Raw genomic sequence first — 22,442 nt, forward strand, 5'->3', positions numbered from 1 at the left:
GGTCCAGAAATTGGTTAAACCTTTTTCATTTCTACTAGCACACCTACATATAGATACTGCTTAGGGCTTAAGGATTCCCTTTACATCAAGCTAAAATCCTCCTTTCTCTTTTTTCTGTATTTTATTTTAAAAATATGTTTTCATTTATTTTTTTTTAGAGAGAGAGGAAGGGTGAGGGATAGAGAGATAGAAATATCAATGAGAGAGAAACATCATCAATCAGCTGCCTCCTACATGCCCCCTACTGGGGATTGAGCTCACAACCTGGGCATGTGCTCTGACTGGGAACCAAACCAGTGACCTCTTGGTTCCTGGGTTGACACTCAATCACTGAGCAGCACAGGCCGGGCTTTCTGTCTTTTAAATTCTCACACAGTTAGTTAGGCCAGCGTTCTTCACCAGTGACTCTATTGACATTTTAGGCGGGATAGTTCTTTGTGGTGGGGCTGTCCTTCACTGCAGGATGCCTAGCAGCCCCTCTGGCCTCCACTCACTAGATGTCAATAGCTCACCCTTCCCCAGCTGTGACAACCAAATGTCTCCAGATATTGCCAAAAGTTTCTTGTGGGGGATTCGGGGGAGAAGGGACAAAATCAGCCCTCATTGAGAACATTAACTTGCCAACCTTTAGAGGTTTCTGTGGGTTTGACTGCTGGAAATAAGGAGGGAAATTAAGGTTCAACAAATAAGCTGCATTCTGTTCTTCTTTTTTCTTTTACTTCCATCACTTATTTGACCAAGAACCACAGTCTGCAAGCTGGTGGCCAGAGGGATGAATTTACCAGAAGGTGAATTACATTTAGCCTACAGGATGATTGTTTTAAAATTAAGCTCCAAGGCCTTCAGACTAGGTCTTATACTCTCCACTGGCTTCTTCACCATTCCCTCTACTTTCTAAAGATGCACACACTTGGCTCGCTTCACCTGTTTACATAACCTGTCTGTCCAGGAAGGATTTGAGTGTGCCTCCTCTTTCTCCATGTGTGTGCTCACGGCGCATACCGCAGAGCCACCAAAGACCACGTAACACTTTGTCCAAACCAAGATAAACAAAAACAAAAGCCTTCCTTAAGACATTTTTCTTTCATCTGCCAGGAAGTTATCATGAAATACCGGTTCTGTTAGAAAACAAGACAATTTACTGCCGTTCGGTAAAGAATTGTAGTAAATAAGTCTTTGATGCTTTTGATAGATAATGTAGCCCCACAGCTGTGCATTGCACATCCAGTACATCCATGCAAGGCAGCCTTGCATGTTTAAGGTAAGTAAGGTCTGTGTTCCATAGGAAAACCTGGATTTAGACTTTGCCAGGAATGTCATTAAATTATCTGAGTGTAGAGAGATCATTAAGACAACAGGGCAGATCCCAGTGAGAGCACGATCGCCGTGATCTTGCACTCCCTGTGGTTGAAGGAAAACAACTGCTCTTTATAATAGGCAGGTGTTCCAACTCAGACCCTGTCCCGAGCCAGTCTTGGGGGCAGGAAGGCTAAAACTCAAGGAGGAGTGTTTGAGGGGGAGAAGGAAATAAAAGCAGAGGAGACTCCTATATGGTGGTGACATTAAGAAAGAATTGAGAATTTCTGTGGCTGTTGGAACCTTCTTGCCAAAGCCCTGCGCTGAGCCATAGTGGACATGTAGCATAAATGAGAAGCAATGTTGTTCCAAGCTACTGAGACCTGGTGATTGTACGTTAGGAAGCATAACCTGCTGTCCCCTCTGATTCAGCTGGTGTGGCCCGTCTGCCTGCCTGCATTGCTGGGCCTTCACGCCAGCGTCCAGAGCCACTTCAGCACCCAGAACACCCAGCAGACCTGACAGTCAAGTGCACTTCCAAACAAGGAAGGAGGGTGGTGGTACTTATGCATAATTCATTCAATTCCAAGCAACGAAGTGGGTGACAACACTGTGCCATCTGCCAGCTCAAATTATTTTTGTCATCTCAGATTAAAAATTGTTCTAATATTCAGCAGGGAAATGACTTAATGCGGATTGGCTTCGGGCAACTTCTTAAAAATTGCTCTTCCTTCACCACAGGCCCATTAACGTTAATAAAAATAAAGCTAACACTTATTGATCGTTCATTATGCTTCAGGGACCGTGCCAACAGAATCTCCTTTATTTTTCCTGGCAACGTGATGAGGCTGGTGCTGTAACCACCTTCGGGTAACAGATGAAGAAACTGAGGCTCAGGGTGAATGTCCCTTGTCCAGGCCAATCATTGTGTAATAGCAGTCCGAGGATTTGAACCAGGTTCCGTGGGGCTGTGCACAGCCACTTACACAACAGGGCCCACATTGTTTCATCCAAGACTTTCTCAGGGCCCCAGCCTGGGCACATTGTGGTTCTGCCAGGCCCTCATCCTTGACTCCTATCACCTTTCCCTCTCACCTGCTTTTGCCATACTGAGATCAAAGAGTTTATCCTGTGTATGACTTTGTCCAGCCAACGCTTAGCCAACAGGCGCTGCACAGGCTCGAGACACGGAAATCGGCGAGCCACAGTTGCTTCCCTCCAGGAGCTTATACTCCAGGGCAGCGTCCACCAAGAGAAATACACTGCGAGCCACAAAGCAAGCCACGCGTGGTCATTTAAAAAAACATATACCTATGTATACATGTTTTAGTTAAAAATACATAAAACATAAAATTCACCATCTTCACCAGTTTTTAAGTGGACAGTTTGGTGGTATTAAGTACATTCATATTATTGTGCAACCATCACCAATACCCATCTCCAGAACTCATTCCACATATGGGATTTTAAGTTGACCAGTAAACACATTTTTAAAGCCAAAGTAAACAGATTAACTTCATTTTAATAATATAGTTTTAACTCAGTAAATCCAAAATGTTATAACTTAAACATGGAATAAGTATAGGAAGTATTAATGAGCTATTTTACATTTGTTTTTTGGACTATGATTTGAAACATCTAAATATGGACTAGCCACATGTCAAGGACTCCATTGCCATGTGTGGCTAGTGGCTATTGGGACTGCACAGAGCAGGTCTCTAGGGAAAGAAAAAGGCTTGGACTGATTATCTCAAGGTAATACGGAGAGTGATGGGATGAAATGTCCATGGGACACTGCGGGAGCACAGCCAAGGGACACAGCTCAACGTGAAGTGCTTGGGAGGCTTCCAGAAGAAGATACCTGGTTGGGCAAAGAAGAGTGAAAAAGACTAGATCCAAAGGTACCGAGGCGCGCCATCCAAGGAACTGCCAGCAGTTCTCTGTGGTGAACACAAAGCGCAAGCCAGCGGGGAGTGGGAGGAGATGTGGCTTCTCAGGCACAATGGGGCCCAATCATGAAGGGCCTTGGATGGGAGCCAAAGAGCGTGGATTGTATTTGCATGACCCTCTGCAGCTTCACAACATCTGTTTCAATACATTCGATTATTTGGAAATAACAGCATCAGCCCTCAAGCATTTGTGTCCAAGACTACTAATTGGCTCCTCAGCTAGTCTCTCCTTCTTCAATATTATAAGAAGCCCTATATTATTAGGGGTAGCAAAAAGTATAGCTAAAATGTGCACCTCCCAGCCGGTTTTGCAAATAAAGATGACAGCTGAAGTTGTTGGATAGGATTTCTTAGAAATCGTCTTAACAACAGCGGATTCAGATAAGAAGCATGCCATTCATCCGTGTCCCTTTCAGCTTCTTGCTGCCTGGAGTGCAGACCTGATTGCTGGAGCTGCTGCAGTCACTGGGTGACTGTGAGGACCCTGTGTTTGCTCTAAGCACATCAGAGGAAAAGGATACATGGTTCCTCTGTCCATACAACTGTGGACCTGATGCACCAGCCCTGATCTGCCTAATTCAGAACTTGTTTTATGTGAGAAAGAAATAATTACTCTCACTTAAGTCACCATTTTTTGTCTTCTTTTATTATATGCAAACAAACCTAATTTTGAGTCATCTAGGATACATAACCCATAAATTAACCCTTTAAGTTCATTTTGCAAAGGAGTTTACGAAGGATCTGAAAAATTGAGTGATCATGCAGGGAGTAGTGTCAGAGGAAACTCAAGCCTGGCGATGCTTTATTTATTGTATCTTTTTGTTTTTCAAGGATGTGGGTGCTGCTTCCTCCCCCTTCCTGCCGCCGCACATTTTCAGGGTAGCTGTCGTACAGGTTCCAGTTAGTGGCAACCTGTATGGAATATCTAGTAAGAACTTTGTCCCAGCCTCTACCTGGACATTGGTGCCCTTTGCCTCAACCATCTGGCAGGAGACCCATAAAATATGGGGCAAGCAGTGGCCATCTCCTTCCCCCTTCCTTGCCTTTAGGGTTCCCTCTGGCTGCTTCCACTGGGTTTTCCTGGCTGTGCAACCAGGCCCTCCTCAGCTGCACATACAGGATTGTACAGGCATCCGGCTTGCCCCCTCCCTTCCTGCTGTGTGCCTCCTGGCTATGTCACTGCTCAATTAGCATCCCCAGCACAGGGTGGTGATGCTCAAATCTGTCAAATCTGCAACTTGTTGGCATCTCTACAGAGAGCTCAGCAGGAGAGGAGGTTGCTGACTCAAGGCTAAATGGGATTTTCATATCATCTGCAGAGCTCAGTCATCCGCAAGATCCTCATTACTTGCAAGTGGGCCAGATCAATCAATGGTTTATTGAGCATCCTCACTGACCTTCAGAGCTACCACCAGCAGTACCGCCTTCGCCAGCAGATGGGCCTGAGCCAAGTGCCTTGTACCCGCCTCACTGGTTCCAGGTGTGGCCAGGTGGTAGCCAGGGCCATCAGGCCGAGGTGCTTTCAAGCCAACCTGATACTCATCACTCCGCACTTTCTCTGACTGCTGTGCCAGTTTGCATGCACAGCTGGGCAGAGAAGTGTGTCTGCTTCTTAGCTGTGTACCTAGAGCTGGGTGAGTAAACTTTTCCCATAAAGGGCCAGCTAGTAAATGTTTTAGGCTTCATGAGCCATATACGGCCTTGTCGTGACTACTCAACTCTGCCGTTATGGCATGCAAGCAGCAGGGACAATATATAAAAGAACGAGTGTGGCTGCACGCCAATAAAACTTAATTTTTGGACACTGACACTTGAATTTCATATAATTTTCATTTGTTGTAAAATATTATCGTTGCTTTGATTTTTAAAAAAACTATGTGAGACTATAAAAACTATCCTTAGCTTGTAAGCTGTATAAAAAACAGGTCAAAGGCTGGATTTGGCCCATGGATGCTGGTTTGCCAACCTCTGATCTAGAGGCAGGTTTATGTGGTAGTTAAAAACAGGAGGTGGAGTGTTGTTGTTGTTGTTGTGTTTTTGTGTGTGTTTTTTTTGGTATAAATTCTGATGCTGTCACCAGTCAAGTGTGCAACTTAACAACAGCTATTTCCTCTTTCTAAGGTTCAGTTTCCTCATTGTGAAATGGAGATCATTCCAGTACACACTGCAGAGGACTGCTGGTGGACTGAATGAGATAATGGGTGTAATGTAGGTAGCCCAGCACACTCTTGCATGTCCACGATGGGCCCAGTGCTGGGAGAGCCACAAATGAACCAGACACGGTTGCCCTCTCCAGGGGCATGGAGGCTAGCAGGGAGCTGGCTGTGTGCCCCAGTAACTGTCACCCACAGGGCACAGTGGTCATAGCTGTAAGAGAGGCGCAGCAGGGACAGTCTGTCATCTTGATGTTTGCAGTGCAGCTTCGGGGGTTTTGAAATGCTCAGGGTGTTCGCTCAAAGGAAGAGCAGCCCTCCTGGGACCCCTCCCGAGGCCAATCCCGTGCACCTCCGTGAGCCCCTGCCACCCACCGCGGCTCTGGGGCCTTGGAAGTCTAGCTTCCCCATCAGCCTTGCAGCACCTCTGCTCACATTCCTCAGCAGCCACAGAGGGAGAGCTCCCACTGTCCATCGCTGCAATGTAACCCAGTTGAGCTATGGCCAATATCACCTTGTCGTTGGTGAATGCCTATTAAATGGAAGTCATTCTAATACAATGTGCCCAGTTTGTCAATAAGTCGTTTGCAAGCAAGGTCAGATATATGGTAATTGATGCTTTTTTTGTGTGTTTGCATTATTTTAACTTCCACTTGAAAACCCATCTTACCTTTCCTCCTTGTAAGATTACTTGTTCTGCCTAATCTGGCCACTAAAAAGCATCTTAACTGGGCTTATCACCCGGGGGGGCCATCTAGGCTATTTTCCTTTGTTGTGGAATTCCTTTAACTCAGTGCATAAAGGCAGAAGGTAAGAAGGCAACTCATTGTGAATAACTGGAGCCTCCATATGGTTTTACTGGCACCCGGTATTCTAAACTGTTTTCTTTCATATAATGTAGGAATCAGACACGCTTCTGAGACTATTAATAATAAATAGTGATATTCAGCGGATCTCATCTCCAGAAAGAAATGGTAAACTCCTTAGCAACAGTCAGTCATGATCCTTTTCAGTTTGTTCCCTGAAGTCTTTCCGGATCTACATCCCCCGTGCACCCTGTGCGTCCCCTGTGGCTCGAGCCAGTGCGGTTCCACGCCCAGTTGGTCGCTCACACCCTTGAATCAGGTCTCCCTTACCAATTGCAGAGCTTTCTCTGTGTCTTGGACTGCACTTCCTCAAGTTGGAGCTTTTACTGCGGTGCTCTTCCCATTCTTCCTTTTTGCAAACCCTCTAGGAGGACCCTTTTCTTCCAGCACACTTAAAACACCCGCTGCAGCTGCCGGCTCCTTGGGAATTACTTCTCTCTCCGTTGCACTGTTACAGCTTCTTTCTGCTTGGTCCACCCTTTGATGTGCCTTCTGCTCTGACAGCAGGAAGGGTTTGTGAGGGTTATTCTAGAATTTTGAAGTCTGAAAGGAACTTGCACGTTGGGTGTGACGTGGGAAGCTTGCCTGTGCAGGGCCGCTATGCACGACAATTCCAGACAACGCCGCTGTCTTCATAGTCCATGTGAGCGCTTTGTGCAGTGCACACCTGCATGGCAATACTCAGCTACCCTGGCCCAGTGGACAGGACTCACTGAGCTGTGATGTGTACTCTGTCTGATGCTGCCTTTTTCCAGGGGACGGGGGAGGATGTGAAGGAGGATGAGGAGGATGAAGAGAGAATAGCAGTACTTTTGTGGAGCTTCTTTGGTGCTGGGCACTCTTCTAAGCACGTTACATATATTAACACTTAATTACTAAGTAGGGGATTTTAAAATTATTCATTGTAGTAGACTGGCTCCTACAGTGTTCCAGTCCCTGTCCTGGACAGTGCAGAACAGATCGGAGACAGACTCCCTTCCTTCATACAGGTGGCTGCCGAATGCATTTTGATGGAACTGCTAAAAAAAAAAAGCCACCGATGATATCCATGGCAGGACCACAGCAAAGAAAATTGCGATCAGACCCGACTCAAAAACCCACAGACTGGCTGTTGCATGAGATGATAAATCCAACTTCGCATTTAACGTTCCATCGCCAAGCAATGGCCTTTCAGTTCAGTTTTAATATTTTCTCTGTAACTCCTTGTCTCTGCCCCTTCACACTGGAAAGCCAGGCCACTTCAAAGCCTGCAGAGACTCAGAAATCTCCCTGCTGGGAGCTTCGCTTCAGCCCTAACCCTCCTCCTTCCGCGCTGCCTGTCCAAATTCCTCCCACCTCCAGCCCACCGTTCGCCTGCTGTAAGCACAGGCTCCCTGTTGGAGTGAATTTGAATGCAGATTATCCTACATCATTTTATATGTAACAATGCAGTGCTTTGTAGGGTGTGTGTGTGTGTGTGTGTAGTCACATATTTCTAATTTTGTCTCCAACCCCCTCCACAGCCCCGGTCTGCGCTTAGCACACCACAGGTGATCAATAAATGCTTTTTAATAAGGAACTGACTCAGCGCCAGCACGCAGACCCCCTCGGCGCAGGCTGTTCAGAGGCATGCAGCCTTCCAAGAAAAGCTGGCTTCCTTGCCTTCCTTCCACAGTGCTGGTGTGACGTTCAGTGCTAGACCTTCAGAGAGAAAACTCAGAAAGGGCCATCCTACCCCTCGTCACTGCGAAGGGAACAGATCCCCCGTGGAGAGGAGCCCGAGGGGCCACTTGGATAAAATTCGCACCTACGTCTACTCATTTTCGTTTAGCAAAATAATTTCCAACCTGAGCTAACACTGAGTACTTACTACATTTTATATACAGGAGTAAGCAAAAGTAGGTGTACAGTTATTCATATAGAAAAGGACATGCAGGTTATGAATGTTACAATAGCTTTATTGACGCTGGTGTTCCATGCACTCACAACTGTAAACCTACTTTTGCCCACCCCTGTATGTGTGTGTATGTATGTTTGTGTATACACACACACCACCACCACCACCACAACAACAACCTAGAATAATAGATAACTAATATTCAAAGAAACATCTCCAAAGAAGGAAATTCTGCAGTTACCCCCAGAGAACCCGTTGCTGTCATGATTTTGTAACATTTGGAATCAAAAACATTTTCCTGTCTAGCCAATCCTTCTGGCGGTAGTGAAGTCATTTCTCTGTTACTTACGTTACATTATGTTACATGTTAATTTTATCTTTGCTCCTTTTCTTCCCAGCCATCCCCAATTAGTACATAGACAGCATCTTCCAATGTAGAACATGCCACTCAAGGATTTCCTATGTTTTAGAATTTCCCACCTTCTGGAATGCAGATACTGGCATCGGAATGAACATTGGCCTTGCTAATTTGACTCGGAGGAAACCATCTGTATCTCTTCTTCATCTGTACAGTGGAGACCATCATACCCCTTGGCAGTGGGGATTGAATGTAGTGATGCCATAAATGTGAAAACATTGTCAAATGGAGCAGTCCCTAAGCGTGTGCTTGCTTTTTAACCGTGGCTGAGACTAGTAGCAGGAAGCGTCTCTCTGCTCTGCTCCCGATTGCTCTTTTGTGTTTCTCTCCCCTCATGCTCTGTCCCCCAGCCTCCTCCTCCTCACTTTGCTTCCTGGGCAGCTGCTACTGTGAAGACATTGCAGCTGCCATCTGCTTTCAGCATATGGGACCAACTCTGTTGCTTCCAAAGTTCTGGTATTTGCTGCTCAGAGCAGGGCGGGTTATTGTGTAGAAAGTGAGGCAGAAAATTGCAGAACGATTTAGCCAGTGTTTGTCAAGTCTTCCTATAGGCATGATGGAATTAATAAATCCATCTTTTTATTTATCATTCATCCATGCATGCATCTGCCAACATTTCCCACTGAGAACTTGAGTTTCCACACACACTTATACGAGTTCAGGAAAAATATAGAAAGCACGGAAGACTGGGGCCAAGAGGAAATTAAAGCACAACTATTACTCCCAAGCCATGGTTTTGGCTCTGAGAACCCTGGCACCCACACAGAAGTGGAAACACTATTGATGAATAAATTTCCCAGTGTCCATGAGGGGACAGTGGCAAGTAAGCAGAATATGTCAGGCAAAGCTTCTCTTGGCATTTAGCTCCGAAGAAAAATTTTCAAGCGGGTTCCTAATGAGATTTGGAATACCCTTCATACCAGAGTCTCAGGGTTCTAAACCCAACACTCATTTTAGAACTGGGTGCCGTTAAAGCTTCAGGTAAGGCACACATATGAAAAGAACTGCTGGTTGTAGCTATGAAAACATTGAATGATAACTAAAAGCCCTGGATTTACTTCTCGTTACTTTAGGGTCATGTTATCCACCATTTCATAGGAGGATGGTGCAGATGGATGTCAACCGGGAAGCATGCATTCAATTATTGCTGAATGCATTGGTTGCCTGTAATAGAAGTAAATGGCTGGGTCGGTGTGTTAGGGGGTGATGATAATGCAGTGCAGTGCAGTGAGCATGCGTTCTGAGGGGAATTTGTCTTCAGCTGTAGATATCACACTTCTGAGTCTCGGGCCTAGATCATCCGTAATTACAGGGCAGGGATAGGGAGGTGGGTGGTCTAATAAAAGCTCACCTTCACAGCTGAAATCACACTGTAGGTCTGTCAGCAATACCATATCCATATGAAAATAGGTGGCTTGGGAATGACAGTGACTAATTCACAGGATTTACCTCACAGCTCTAGAATTTGAACTTGCCCTAATGAGTGTTGGCACAGAATAGGCAGATAAACGCATTGCCATGAAACCCAACAACTTCTCCGGTAAGCTTAACGTGACACAATTGATTTAAAAATAGCATGATAAAGTGTGTTTGCCATTTTCCTTAGCGTTTATGATTACATGGTGCTTAGAAATCGAAGGGACGTAATTGATACTTTAAGTTGCAGGCTTGCTCTCCACTAAGTTTTATAATGGATCGTAGGGGATATGGGAGCACAGACTCAACCTCCTACAGTGTCCAGGCAGGTCATGAAAATGCATGAAGTGGGCAGCAAATAAAAGAGAATGGTGGCAGCAGCCACTCCTCTGGTGCTGATGATCACCACAGAGAAATTCAGAGCCAGGGCTATAACGCTGCACAATTTTTGCCAGAAATTCGCCCTTCCTGTGAGTTGTTTCTGATTTTTAAGACACATGATGGTCAAATTTTTAAATGCCTGTGGGCTGGATTTAGTCTCTGCTCAGTCATTGTGAGCCTAGTGGAGCAGCTATATAAATGTGAAAGAGAAGACGGGAGAAGAACAACGAGGTTGAGCTAAGAAGACACCTGTACGTCCATGTACTTAGACAATTATAGAGTCACATCGTTGAGCAAACTGCAGTAGGTGCATTTTGATTTCTTAAAAATTAAGACAAGATCAATTTCTTGAAAGGCGGCACGCTATGCAGTTATTGCTGTTAAATCGGTGTTTGAATGGGAAGAGAGCTAGTTCTTCAAAGTGTATTGCAAAACCAAAAGGTGCTACTTGTCATCTGAACTGCTCTTCTTATATGACTTGAAATCTCAAGTCATAGCCAGGTACAATGTACAGTCTTCCTTTTGCCTTGCAACAGGCACAGAATTTCTCTACTGAGTTTATAAGTATTTTTGTCTTACTCGCTTTCAGTTCATATATAAAGAGGAAAGCCCAGACAGATTTCTATATGTATTATGCTCAATTTTCACTTGACAAAATGAAGTGTCCAAACATTATGTACTGATAGTACAGGTTGCTAGTTCAGTTTTTTAAAGATTAATGTTAGGTTGTATTAATGCTTACCCAAAGTTAGGGCGTGTTTTGGAAATGTAGGGAGTAGGGCATAGACAGCCATAGAAACATTGATTTAAGCTGTTAAGCTACATTTAAAAAACTCTGTAAATCTAATCAGATTGGGAATGTGCCACCTGTTTGTTGTTCACCTGTGCTGCTTTGCTTGCTGGGAGGCCTGCAGGGGCCTTGGGAAGCCACGAGCACTAATTGAATAAAGGCCTATGCTGCCACATAAACAAATTAGTCCCTCTGTGAATATATGCTAAATGCTCCAGAAGGTGCATTCTGGCGTCACTTAATGAACTGAGATACCATTTGTCTTTCTACAAGTCTGGTGACCTTCAAGTGCCAGCTGGCTTTGTGGGATTCAGTCTTGATCCTAAGTGATGTAAGCATTGGAGGGTCTTCACTCTAATAGTTTTAAAACACAATTGTAGAAATGAGCCCAATTGCAAATTGACTGATTCACCTCTAGAGTAAAGTATCGTGTAGATCAAATAAATCAGTAAGTAAATAACCACTTGAAGTAAGTACAACATAAAAGTTGTTAGTAAAGCCGAAAACCAAACCCAGTCAAAACCAAACACAAACCTGGCAGCGAGTCAGAGGGGAAAAAATAATGTTGTAAAGAGAGGGAACTTCTGTTCAAGTCAAGGCTATCTATACAAAGTAGCTCAAGTTCAAAAGGGGACGTTACTGTAAGGAAATGTCTCATGGCATTTGAGGAGCAGAGAGTCCCAGAACCATTGTGGGGAGGCCTGTATCCCTCGCATGGTCTCCCTCATCTGCGTCTTTCTTTCTCATCTCTCTCTCTCTCTCTCTCTCTCTCTCTCTCTCTCTCTCTCTCAGGTGCCTCTTCCTCTTGTATTTGACCCAGCATGCTCTCTCCCCCAGCATGCATTTCTTTATAGCTAGGATGACTCAATTATTTGTCATCCAAAGCAGGACTCTTTTGAGTGTGAAAGGGAACACGGTCAATAATTTCTCCAGGATAGCAGGCATAAATTGGGCAAAATAAGAAGTAGATTCACACACACCCCTTTCGAGCCCTAGAACCGGTCTCTGTTCATTATAGTGTCTGGGTTTCCTGGTTCAGGCTGTGCTACACTTTGATCAGTGCTCATCCTTACTCACCTACTGGATGGACTAGGGGGTCCAATAGTATAAACAGAGCATCAGGAGCTGTGAGCAGGGCCAAATACACTTAGGGAGTGTGGACAGGAAAATAAAGCTGGTAATTGTGGCAGTGTCAGAGATTCAACATGCTACAGAACCAGAAATGTTAGATCAATGGCTTTGTAGTGGTCTTTCACAGTAACAGCCTGCTGCTGGGAGCAAAACCTGGATTTAGGCTGGCCCAAGCTCAGGTGTCAAAAGCCAAGAATCTGAATGTCTGTTTTCCATGCCTCCCTATCCCCTGAAGCACAGTTTTCCCAACTCTCACTTCCCCTGTTTCACCTTAGTCTATAATGCTTCTACCTCTCATTCAGGGGTGGTCAGCTATGGCTTGGCCTGTCTTTAATCTACTCACCTTTCTTCAGATATCAGAAGCTCAGTTTTCCTTTGGATTTTGATAGGGCTGACTCAAGTCTCCTCAATTGCCATTGATCCCTGGCTATAGCAATTGATTCGGACATGGGTCTTTAGCTTGGTTCAATGAGACTTAACCTGGGGCTTTTGTTGGAACATTTTGGAAGGACTGAGCTTCCTGAGCTGGTAATAGTGTAGCTCTGGAAATGCTGACAGTCATCTTGTCCTGTGAGGGGGGAAGCCTGCTTGAGCATGAAGTTAAAACGGAGAAATAGAGAGCAGAAAGAGAAACATAGAGATAGAAATAGTAAGAGTAAGAGAGTGGGGGAGGGGGAGGAAGGGGCCGGAGTTGGGTGGGGGCGGAGAGAAGGGAAGGGAAGGAAAATCTTAACAATATCATTCTCGAACTCCTGGACACAGGCATTCTTAAAAATAAAATTTTAATACTGGATTTTTTCAATTTTGTCTGTCATAAAGTTCCTATCTCTGTTAAATTTAGTTGAGTTTCCACCACTTGCCAACAGTAGTTTTCACTGATATGGTTTCCTTAAAACCTTGTTCCTGCTCTGGCTCAGTCATTCCTCTGGCCAAGGCTGACCCCTGATGCCGGTGCTTATTGGAGACTGCACAGTTCTTGGATCTTGCGCTTGCATGGTTGGTGGGTGGAGCGTCAGGGCCAGTGCACTGAGATCCCACAGGGATCAGAGACCTGGCTCAGTATTTAAGCATATGAATAATCTGTCCTTACTTTCATAAATGTTTTAGGTCACTGCCAGTCATCTCAATAAGTGTTTAACTGGTTTTTAAGACATGCATAAAAATTGCCTTTGAAATTTGACAAGATCCATGGCCCATTTGTTTTGCATAAAATTCTTGACATTTAGAGGTGTGACAAATACACAAAATAGTTCCCGGTGGTCTTTCCCAGAGCTTTGTAGTAATACAGTGATTTTCAACTAGTAGACCCCAAGAATTTTTAAAACATGCCATCTGACCCCAGGGGCACTGATCTCTTTTCCTTTAGATTGACAAATGAAAAAATGACAACAGCCAACACAACAATAGCCATCTGGTGTGAATGAATCAAAATTATATCCGATTTTGTTGTCAGATCGGTAAGAAATATATATTTTTTTGGCGTGCCACAGAATTTTATTAATTAGTTTGTGTGTGCCGTGAGACAAAAAAGGTTGAAAATTGCTGTACTAAATGTTTTGATTGCACAAAAATAATGTTAGGTAAGTGTTAATATAGATTACAAATTATAGGTTTGGTTGCTAATTGTAAGGCTTTGAGAGAAGCTAAAAGCCAAAAAATGTATTCATTCTCTTAGAGCTTATAAGTACTTTTGTTTTAAAAGGTTGATTTGACAATTGCTTTCAAGGAATGAGGACCTTTTTTTTTTAAAAATGAGATAAAAGCAATAAAAGAAAAAATTAGTTTGAAGTCCATTATTCTAGTTTTCTCATGTAAGCAATAGAAATATATAGTGTCATAAAAATGCTATTTTGGGCACTCGGAGAATCTACCTTGTTTCTAAATGAAGCCTATATATGCTTATATGAGGCCCTTCTTAGGGTCACCTTTATGTTGAATTTTACTCAACAGCAGAGTCCCCTGTAAGTATTTAGGGTTAAAATGTATTCATTTTTCGGTCCTGTTTCACCTCCCACCATCTGAGACTGCTTTGCCTTTCTCTGGAAATATGCATGTATACACACACACACACACACACACAGTATATGAAAATTCTCTAACATTAAGTTTGCATTTATATAACTGTGGGAGTTGGGATGAAGAAGGTATGGAAACTTTATTATGTAAACATTATGTTCTTCCTTGTTAAGACAGAGAGAGAAAGAGAAGCATAGTATTACTGTGATTTAGGAGTTCAGATAGTGAATAGAATTTGACTTAATATACATCAGAGACCAACGATATTTGGTTCTGCCAGTGATATCTAACTAGAAGAAATTTTTGATTAATTAAATGTCTCTAAAAGATAGAGCAACTGAGCCCTGGCTGGGTCGCTCAGTTGGCTGGAGCATCGTCCAGTATGCCAAAAAGTTTGTGGGTTCAATTCCCGGTCAGGGCACATGCAGGAGGCAACCAGTCAGCGTTTCTCTCTCACATCTCTCTCTCTCTCTCTCTCTCTCCTGCTCTCCCGTCCTTTTTCTCTAAAATCAATAAAAACATATTCTTAGGTGAGGATTAAAAAATAAAATAATAAAAGTAGATAATTGCTGTGGGAGAACTGGACCAGTCAGGAAGTGAGAGTGGACAGGTATACAGTAATAATAATAATAATAATAATAATAATAATAATAATAATGATAATAAAACGTACATAGGAAAGGGGAAAAAAGAAAGAATGTTTTCATCCACTCATTCATTCAGTGATATTTATTGGACACTTCTATGTGCCAGGTATCATAGTAAGCACTAAGATTAAATGGTAAGTCTTTTTACCCTCATAAACTCTACATTTCATTGGCTAACACAGAAAAAACTAAGCATTTAGACAAAATACAATAGTTATTATGTCATATGTTGTGCAGAGAAGTAATAAGGGGCTGATGGAGACAAGATCCTCAGCAGCTGCTGGCATCACACCCATCCTGCTTGAACGATGCCCTGAGATAGCATGCTGTTTCTCCAGCTCTGACCAGAGAGGAGATGTGGGGGTCAGTGCAGTCTCTCCTGAGCCATATCCATTCGAGAGGAAAGCGCCGAGACAGGAAACCAAGGGAAGGAGAGCTGAATGGGGGCACGTGGTCAATGTTGTTCTCCTTTTTGTATGCTAACCACAGGAAAATAGGTAGCTTCCTTAGGAGCCCAGGAAAAAGAGCTTAGTTTGCAAACTTCAGCTGATTGGACTAGAGATAATTAAAATGGGCTTTCTGTAAATTATAGTCCCGAAGCAGTTCTGCAACAACGTCTAGAGTTTGAGGTATTATTTTTTAAAAATCTACATCATGATGATCATATTGTCAGTTGTGGATTTTCCGGTATAATTTTGGGACATGTGGCCAGAACAGCTGAGGTAGTCAGACAGGTATTACCCTTCCTTGGCACAAGAAGATGCTAGTATCTAGGTGAGTAAACATTTTATGTAAAGCACCACAGACAGCACCACTTGTAAATAGCAGCTATTTAAGAGAAGCGAGCAAACAAAAACAGATCCCTTCAATATGGTTTTTGAGGAGTAACAGAGCAGAAGGGAAATGGCGGGCCTCGGTAGTCTTTATTGATCCGTGAATATAACTACACGCTGCCATTGAAAAGCAACGCTTTGTCAAGAAGAAACCTAAGTCCACCCTGCAAATACAAAGGGAGGTAATCACGGCCTTGGCATGGAAGCGCCATGAGCTTGGTTCATATCTGTATGACAGAGAAGATCGCATCTAGATATTTGCGGTGAAAAATGACAAACATGATGGTTGACAGCCAGAGTGGTGGCAGTGGCAGTCCCACAGGTCATCCCCTTCGATACAGTGTGGAAAAGTATGTCCTTTGCAAGGAGTTTCCATTTTACTCAAAATCCATCTGTGGCAGAGAGACGTGGCTTTTCCTAGTAACTGAGGGTGGTTCCCATCCTTGTAGACGCTGCCCTCAGACTTCTGGGAAATACCCCCACAGGGATCTCTTTATTGCACAGCAGTGGTTCTGACCCATGCCCTCCCAACTTTTTTGTCCTGGGCAGCTGAAGGGGCCAATATGCAAATGTGAACATCCATTTTGACTCGCTAAGGTTCCAAACAGCTGCCCTTTCTTTTCTTCCTGGGAGCCACCTGGGCTCTACAAAATCAATGGCATCTTTCAAACAAAGAGTGCCTTGAAGATCAAAAGGCTCCTCCATCCAGAAAATTGTTCTCCTTGCCAGAAGTTCTCCAGAGGCAAAATTCAAGAGCCCTTCAGGCCTCTGCCCAGAAGCCCCTCCCCCTCGTGTGGAGAACTGAGGAAGAGAAGAAGCCGTGCTGTGTGTGCTGCATCTCCTTTTGGATTCCTCAGTGAGCACTGCCGTAGCCCGAATGCTTGTGTGCCCCCAAATTCATATATTGGAACCGAATCCCAATGTGATGGCATTTGGAGGTGGGGCCTTTGAGAGGAGATCAGCTCATGAGGGTGACTCAGTGTCCTGATGAAAGAGACGCCAGAGAGCCCCCTGGCCCCTTCCAGCATGCGAGGACCCCGCCGGACGTCGGCAGTCTACAATCGGAGGAGAGTTCTCACCAGAACCAGTGATGCTGAGACCTTGATCTCAGACGTCCAGCCTCCAAACTGTGAGAAATAAATTTCTGTCATTTATGTCACCCCATCTATGGTCCTACGCGTAGCCGTCCGAATGGACTCCGACAGCACCGTTAGTGGCTATGTGTCAGTCCTTCTGGAGGCTGAGGGGAGAGGAGGGATCAGCAATTAAATGTCTTTTTCTTTTTAAGGTGTGTGGGGCTTTTTAAAAAAATCTTTATGTATCACGTGGAAACACGCTCATTTCCTTTATGTACAGACATTTATTTAACCATTAAATGTAAGGGTAACGTGAAGAAAACATTATTCTGGCAGTCATTGTGACAGAACTCACCACTGACAGGAGTAAATGATGCTGATTCCTGGATTTGCCTGAATGCTCGGATTTCCTAAATCCCATAAATGCATCTCAAACCTGAGACCCTGATATTGGGTTTGTCAATTTGGTCCCTGTGCTGGGATTATAGAGTTGTGACTATAGTGTCTTTAATGTAATATATTTTTAAAATATATTTTTAAATAGCAAACACAGTAGAGCTGATACATCCAAATTAGTATTTATTTTTGAAGGCTATTTATCTATTGGATAGATGCTGGTATAATACACAACTTTGTTGGGACTTCTCTTTTACATTTTCCTTTTGAGACAATTGGTGAACCACACAAGAAGACTAGCTGTGAGAAAAAAAACAGACTAGCTGTGTAACTTTTTAGTCATAATCTTGCTTTTTAACAAAAAAAATTATGCTTTTCAACTTGCTTCATAGACACAGACAACAATATGGTGGTTACAGAGGGAAAGGAATTAAGGGGGAGTAGTAGGTCAAGGTGGGTAAATGATGATGGAAGGAGACTTGACTTGGGGTGGTGAACACAAATACAATATACAAATAAAATTATATGTTTCAGTGTGCAATTGGTTAATTTTATTAACCAATGTCACCCCAATAAACTCAATTTAAAAAAGGCTATTTGTGGAACAAATGAATTTACTATAGGCTTTGAAAACCCAAACAACTGAGATGCCCAGGACTCAGAGAACTCACAGATTGTTGACATAAACCACTACTGGCATTCTCTGAGAGCTCACGGGGAATTGGAGGAGGCCAGAAGACTAGAACTTGGTAAACATTATCCAGGATCCTTTTTTCCTAGTATATCTGAAAATTTCATTTCATTTCATTTCATTTCATTTCATTTCATTTCATTTCATTTCATTTTATGTTTTGCTGAGAACATATAAGTTCTCTCTTAGCAAACTTCCATTATAATGAAGTGTTATCACCTGTAGTCGCCATGTTGTGTATTAAAACTTTATACCTTATTCATCTTATAGCTGAACATTTGTACTCCCTTTACCTCTGAACAGATGTCTCCCCATTTCCCTCATGCCCCAGCTCTTGGCAACCACTTTTCTACTCTGTTTATATGAGTTTGGCATTTAAAAAAATCCACAAATAAGTGAGATTATACTGTATTTGTCTTTCTTTTTCTGGTTTATGTCACTTAGCATAATACCCTCAGTGTCCATCCATGCTGTCTCAATAGTAGGTTTTTCTTTTTGTGGCTGAATAATATTCCTTGGGGGGGGGGAAATGTGTGTGTGTGTGTGTGTGTGTGTGTGTGTGTGTGTGTGACATCTCCTTTATGCATTCATCCATTTGACAGATTGACAGGCACTTGGGTTGTATCATGTCTTGGCTATTGTAAATAATACTGCAATCAACATGGGAATGCAGATATCTCTTTGAGATAGTGATTTCATTTCCTTTGGATATATACCCAGAAGTGGGATTGGGTAATTCTTTTTTCTTTTTTAATTTTTTGAGGAGCTACCATACTGATTTCCATAGTGGCTGTATCAATTTAAATTCCCAATATTAAAAAGGCTATTGTACAAGGTTTTCTTTTCTCCACATTCTTGCCAATGCTTGTTATCTCTTGTCTTTTTTTATGATAGCCATTCTAATAAGTGTGAGGTGATATCTCAGGGTAGTTTTGATTTGCATGCATTTCCCTGATCCATCCACAAGGGAACACTAGCTGAGGAAGGGTTTATAAATTGCAGTGAGCATGTATAAGGTAGTGAAACACACTGATTGTTCAGGATGCATTGTATCTAATCTGGATGTATATTTACACCAAGAATCCCTTCCTTTATCCCTTGCAAAGTTTCTTTAGAGTAGATGGCATTCTCTTGAGCAGAATGGGCTGTGTTAGGTATGCTTACATATTTACTCTCCAGAAAGATGTTTTCAACTGCCCCCACATGGAATATTCCCAGGGCTTCAAAGGGCGGCCTCACCAATTAAATATAGGTTCCCCAAATTCATTAGAAATTTACCCAAATTTAAATTTTAGGCCTATTTATTGGGTGGCTGCTATGTTAGTACCATGTTTTGAAGAGGTAAATAAGGTTGGAACCTCTCTCTCTCTCTCTCTCTCTCTCTCTCTCTCTCTCTCTCTCTCATCACTCCCACAACCCAAAAGAGCATATTAAAATTTTAACAATGATTAGTAGCTTGTGTAATGAGATTTTTATTCTTGTGTTGGTTTTATAATTATTTTAAAATCATTATTTTCATTCTCTCCTTTATAAGGGTGCAAATACAAAAGATAAAGATGTGACAGAAATTTTCAAATGGAGATAAAGTTTTAGCCAGAGAAGCATGCCCTAAAAGAGTTTGATTTAGAGAGAGAGAGATGGGCATCTTAAAAAAATTGATCAATTCAGTCAAATATGAAATACAGTGGTAAGCTGGGAGAGTGAGATTAGAGCAGAGGTTCTCATCCCTAGCTACACATGGAAACTAACTCGGAGGCTTTCGAGAAAATAGAGATGCCTCGTGTCTACCCCCGCAACATTGAATTAGCAGATGTAGGATGAGGGGTCACCATCCAGATTTTAAAAATTATTCCCAGGTGATTATGATCTATAGCTAAGTATTGAGGGCCACTGTTTTACAGCAACTAAGTTTTGTCTATGGATGTTCCAGAACACAGCAATAAGGAAATGCTGGTTGAACTGAATCTTGGAGGATGAATAGGAGTTTGATGTCAAAAGGTAATCTGAATAGAAGAAATGGGATTCAAAGTCAAGAACCAGGCCAGGACCAGGTTGATATGGGGATTTGTAAGCGTAGAGGATGTGCGTGTGAAAGAAGAGAGGGCATGGGTACCCACTCGGGGCAGAGAGAATGTGAGGGCTGGAGGTCGTGAGAGAGAGTGCTGGGCACTCGGGACCCATGTGGTCTGTAAGGGGAAGATCTGGTCACAACGCCAGGTGGAGACGGAAGAGGCCACAGGCAGTGAAGGCCACAGGGCAGGATTTGAGAGTCATTTTTAAGGCACAAGTCACCAAATTTGACAACCATACATGCTGTGTTAGTAATATCATTTCCAAGATATTTTTGAGTCTTCACTTATGTATTTTCCCCTCAAATAATAGAAAGCATTCTCTTATATTCACATATCTCCTATTTTGCCTTTTTTCTATATGCTTAGAGAATGCTGTAAAAAAACCCAACACAACAAACACGCCCTGTCACTATGTAACAGAATGAGATTTACATATATATTCATTTACATACACATATATTTTGTATTCACATATCTATTTTTTTCTGTGTCATCAACAGTCACCTTCCCCAGAGCGCATTCTGAAATAAGCCTGGGAGCTGTGCGAGCACAGGAGCGAGAGAACTCAATGAGCCTCGTCTGTGTGCCCTTACGCTCTCTCACTTGACATTTGTGAATGCAAATATGTCTGACAAGTGTAAATAAGGGTGTCACACCTCGGAGTGGTACCCATTTCCACCTTGCCAATCCTCATGCGTGTGTTCAGCGATGAACGTGCTATTATAATCTTCCAGTATTTTCTGAGTTGGAATTTTGTAGAGTGCAATGGTGATTTCTGTGATTTCCAAGGCATAGACACGTATTTGCTTCTTTCTCCTTGCAGAATTCAGCGCATTTTCAAATACCTTGAAAAGGTGCCGGAATGAGAAAAAGAAATACTCAGTGTTTAACCAGCGGACAGAAGAGGCATCTGCCACACAATACTTCCAGGTCAGGGAAGTTGCCCCAAGTGGAATTGACTTGTAGCACACCTGTGGATACACCTGAACAGGGTGGTGGGCGGAGAGGAGACTATTGATACTGTACTGCCGTGGTTCTGAGAGCATGGTCCCCTGAGCAGCAACAGTAGCATCACCTGGATTGGAATCTCCACTCTGTCCACTTACCAAGTTGTCAGGACTTGGGCAATTTTCTGAGCCTCAGTTTCCCTTAGCTGAGGAACATAATCCATCAGATTGTTGTGATGATTGGATTTGATAGTAGGATGTATGTGAAGCACTTAGAATGGTGCTTGGGAATAGAAAACTACCAAAAGATGGCAGGTGTAATGTGTCTGCCAAAGCCTCAGCTACCCTGTGTGTGAGGCTAGGCCTGTCTTGACCAGGCGGCTTGTAAGAACCAGATGCTCATGCAGGTGCTGCCTTGCGGGTTGTTTACGCTCCCTCTCGCTCTCTTTTCCTTGCAGTTTTATGGCTGCATTTCCCAGCAGCAGAACATGATGCAGGATTTTGTGAGGACAGCCACTTACCACAGAGCCATCCTCCAGAACCACGTTGACTTCAGAGACAAGGTATGCTGACTGCAGACCATTCATCTCTTATCAGTGGTTATACCAGTAACCATGTTCAGAAGTCTTGTCAAAAACTAGAATCAAAACTAAACTTTGATAGAATTATCACATGACCCCAAAATTCCACTCCTAACTAGTATATACCCCCCAAATTGAAAGCAGGTATTTAATCAACTGTATGTACATGAATCGTAAGCAGCACTACTCACAATAGCCCAAAAGTGAAAACAGTCCAAATGCTTATCAACTTACGAGTAGATAAACAAAATATGGTGTAACCATACAATGGAATATTACTTACATTTCTGTTATCCATAAAAAGGAATGTAATGCTGATACATGTGTCAACATGGATGAGCCATGAAAACATGCTAAGTGAAAGAAGCCAATGACAAAAGCTCATATGATTCCATTTATAGGAAATATCCAGATTTAGCAAATCATATAGAGAAAGCAGACTGGTAGTTCCTAGAGGCTCGGGGATGAAGAAATTGGGGGTGGCTAAGTGGGTACAGGGTTGCCTTATGAGGTGACGAAAATGTCTACAAACTTGATAGAGGTGATGGTTGTACAACATAGTGAATGTACCAAATACCACTGAACTGAACCCTTTAAAATGATTCATGGTTAATTTTATGTTATGTGAATTTTACCTCAATAAAGAAATTAAGCTTCGAGTGTGGAAACTCAGGAGGCTATATGCACTGTTTTGGTGCACAGAATAGGTTAGGAGCCTAATTGATACCTAAGGACTAGCTCTTACTGTGTCGATTTACTTCCTTCTTTTTCATGGACTCCACAAGTGCCTGCATTTATTTCCTTCACAAAATGGATCTGAATGATGACTGATTGTGAACACATAATTGTTCTCCTGCCTGTGTTTGAACACAAACAAAGTGTTCAAAATACGGTACAGTTCATCTCA

General features: G+C 43.0%; 1 protein-coding gene across 1 annotated transcript in view; it reads left to right on the plus strand.

Annotated features, from left to right (window-relative positions):
* LOC103289210 (histone-arginine methyltransferase CARM1-like) overlaps positions 1 to 22,442 on the plus strand; it is a 225,313-nt gene that overhangs the window by 104,474 nt on the left and 98,397 nt on the right. Inside the window, exons 3-4 of the mRNA XM_028150526.2 lie at positions 20,831 to 20,937; positions 21,413 to 21,517. Of these exons, the coding sequence (XP_028006327.1) occupies positions 20,831 to 20,937; positions 21,413 to 21,517 (212 nt within the window). The remainder of the gene's footprint in view (positions 1 to 20,830; positions 20,938 to 21,412; positions 21,518 to 22,442) is intronic.

This window comes from Eptesicus fuscus, chromosome 15 (assembly GCF_027574615.1).
Source record: "Eptesicus fuscus isolate TK198812 chromosome 15, DD_ASM_mEF_20220401, whole genome shotgun sequence".
NCBI lineage: Eukaryota > Metazoa > Chordata > Mammalia > Chiroptera > Vespertilionidae > Eptesicus > Eptesicus fuscus.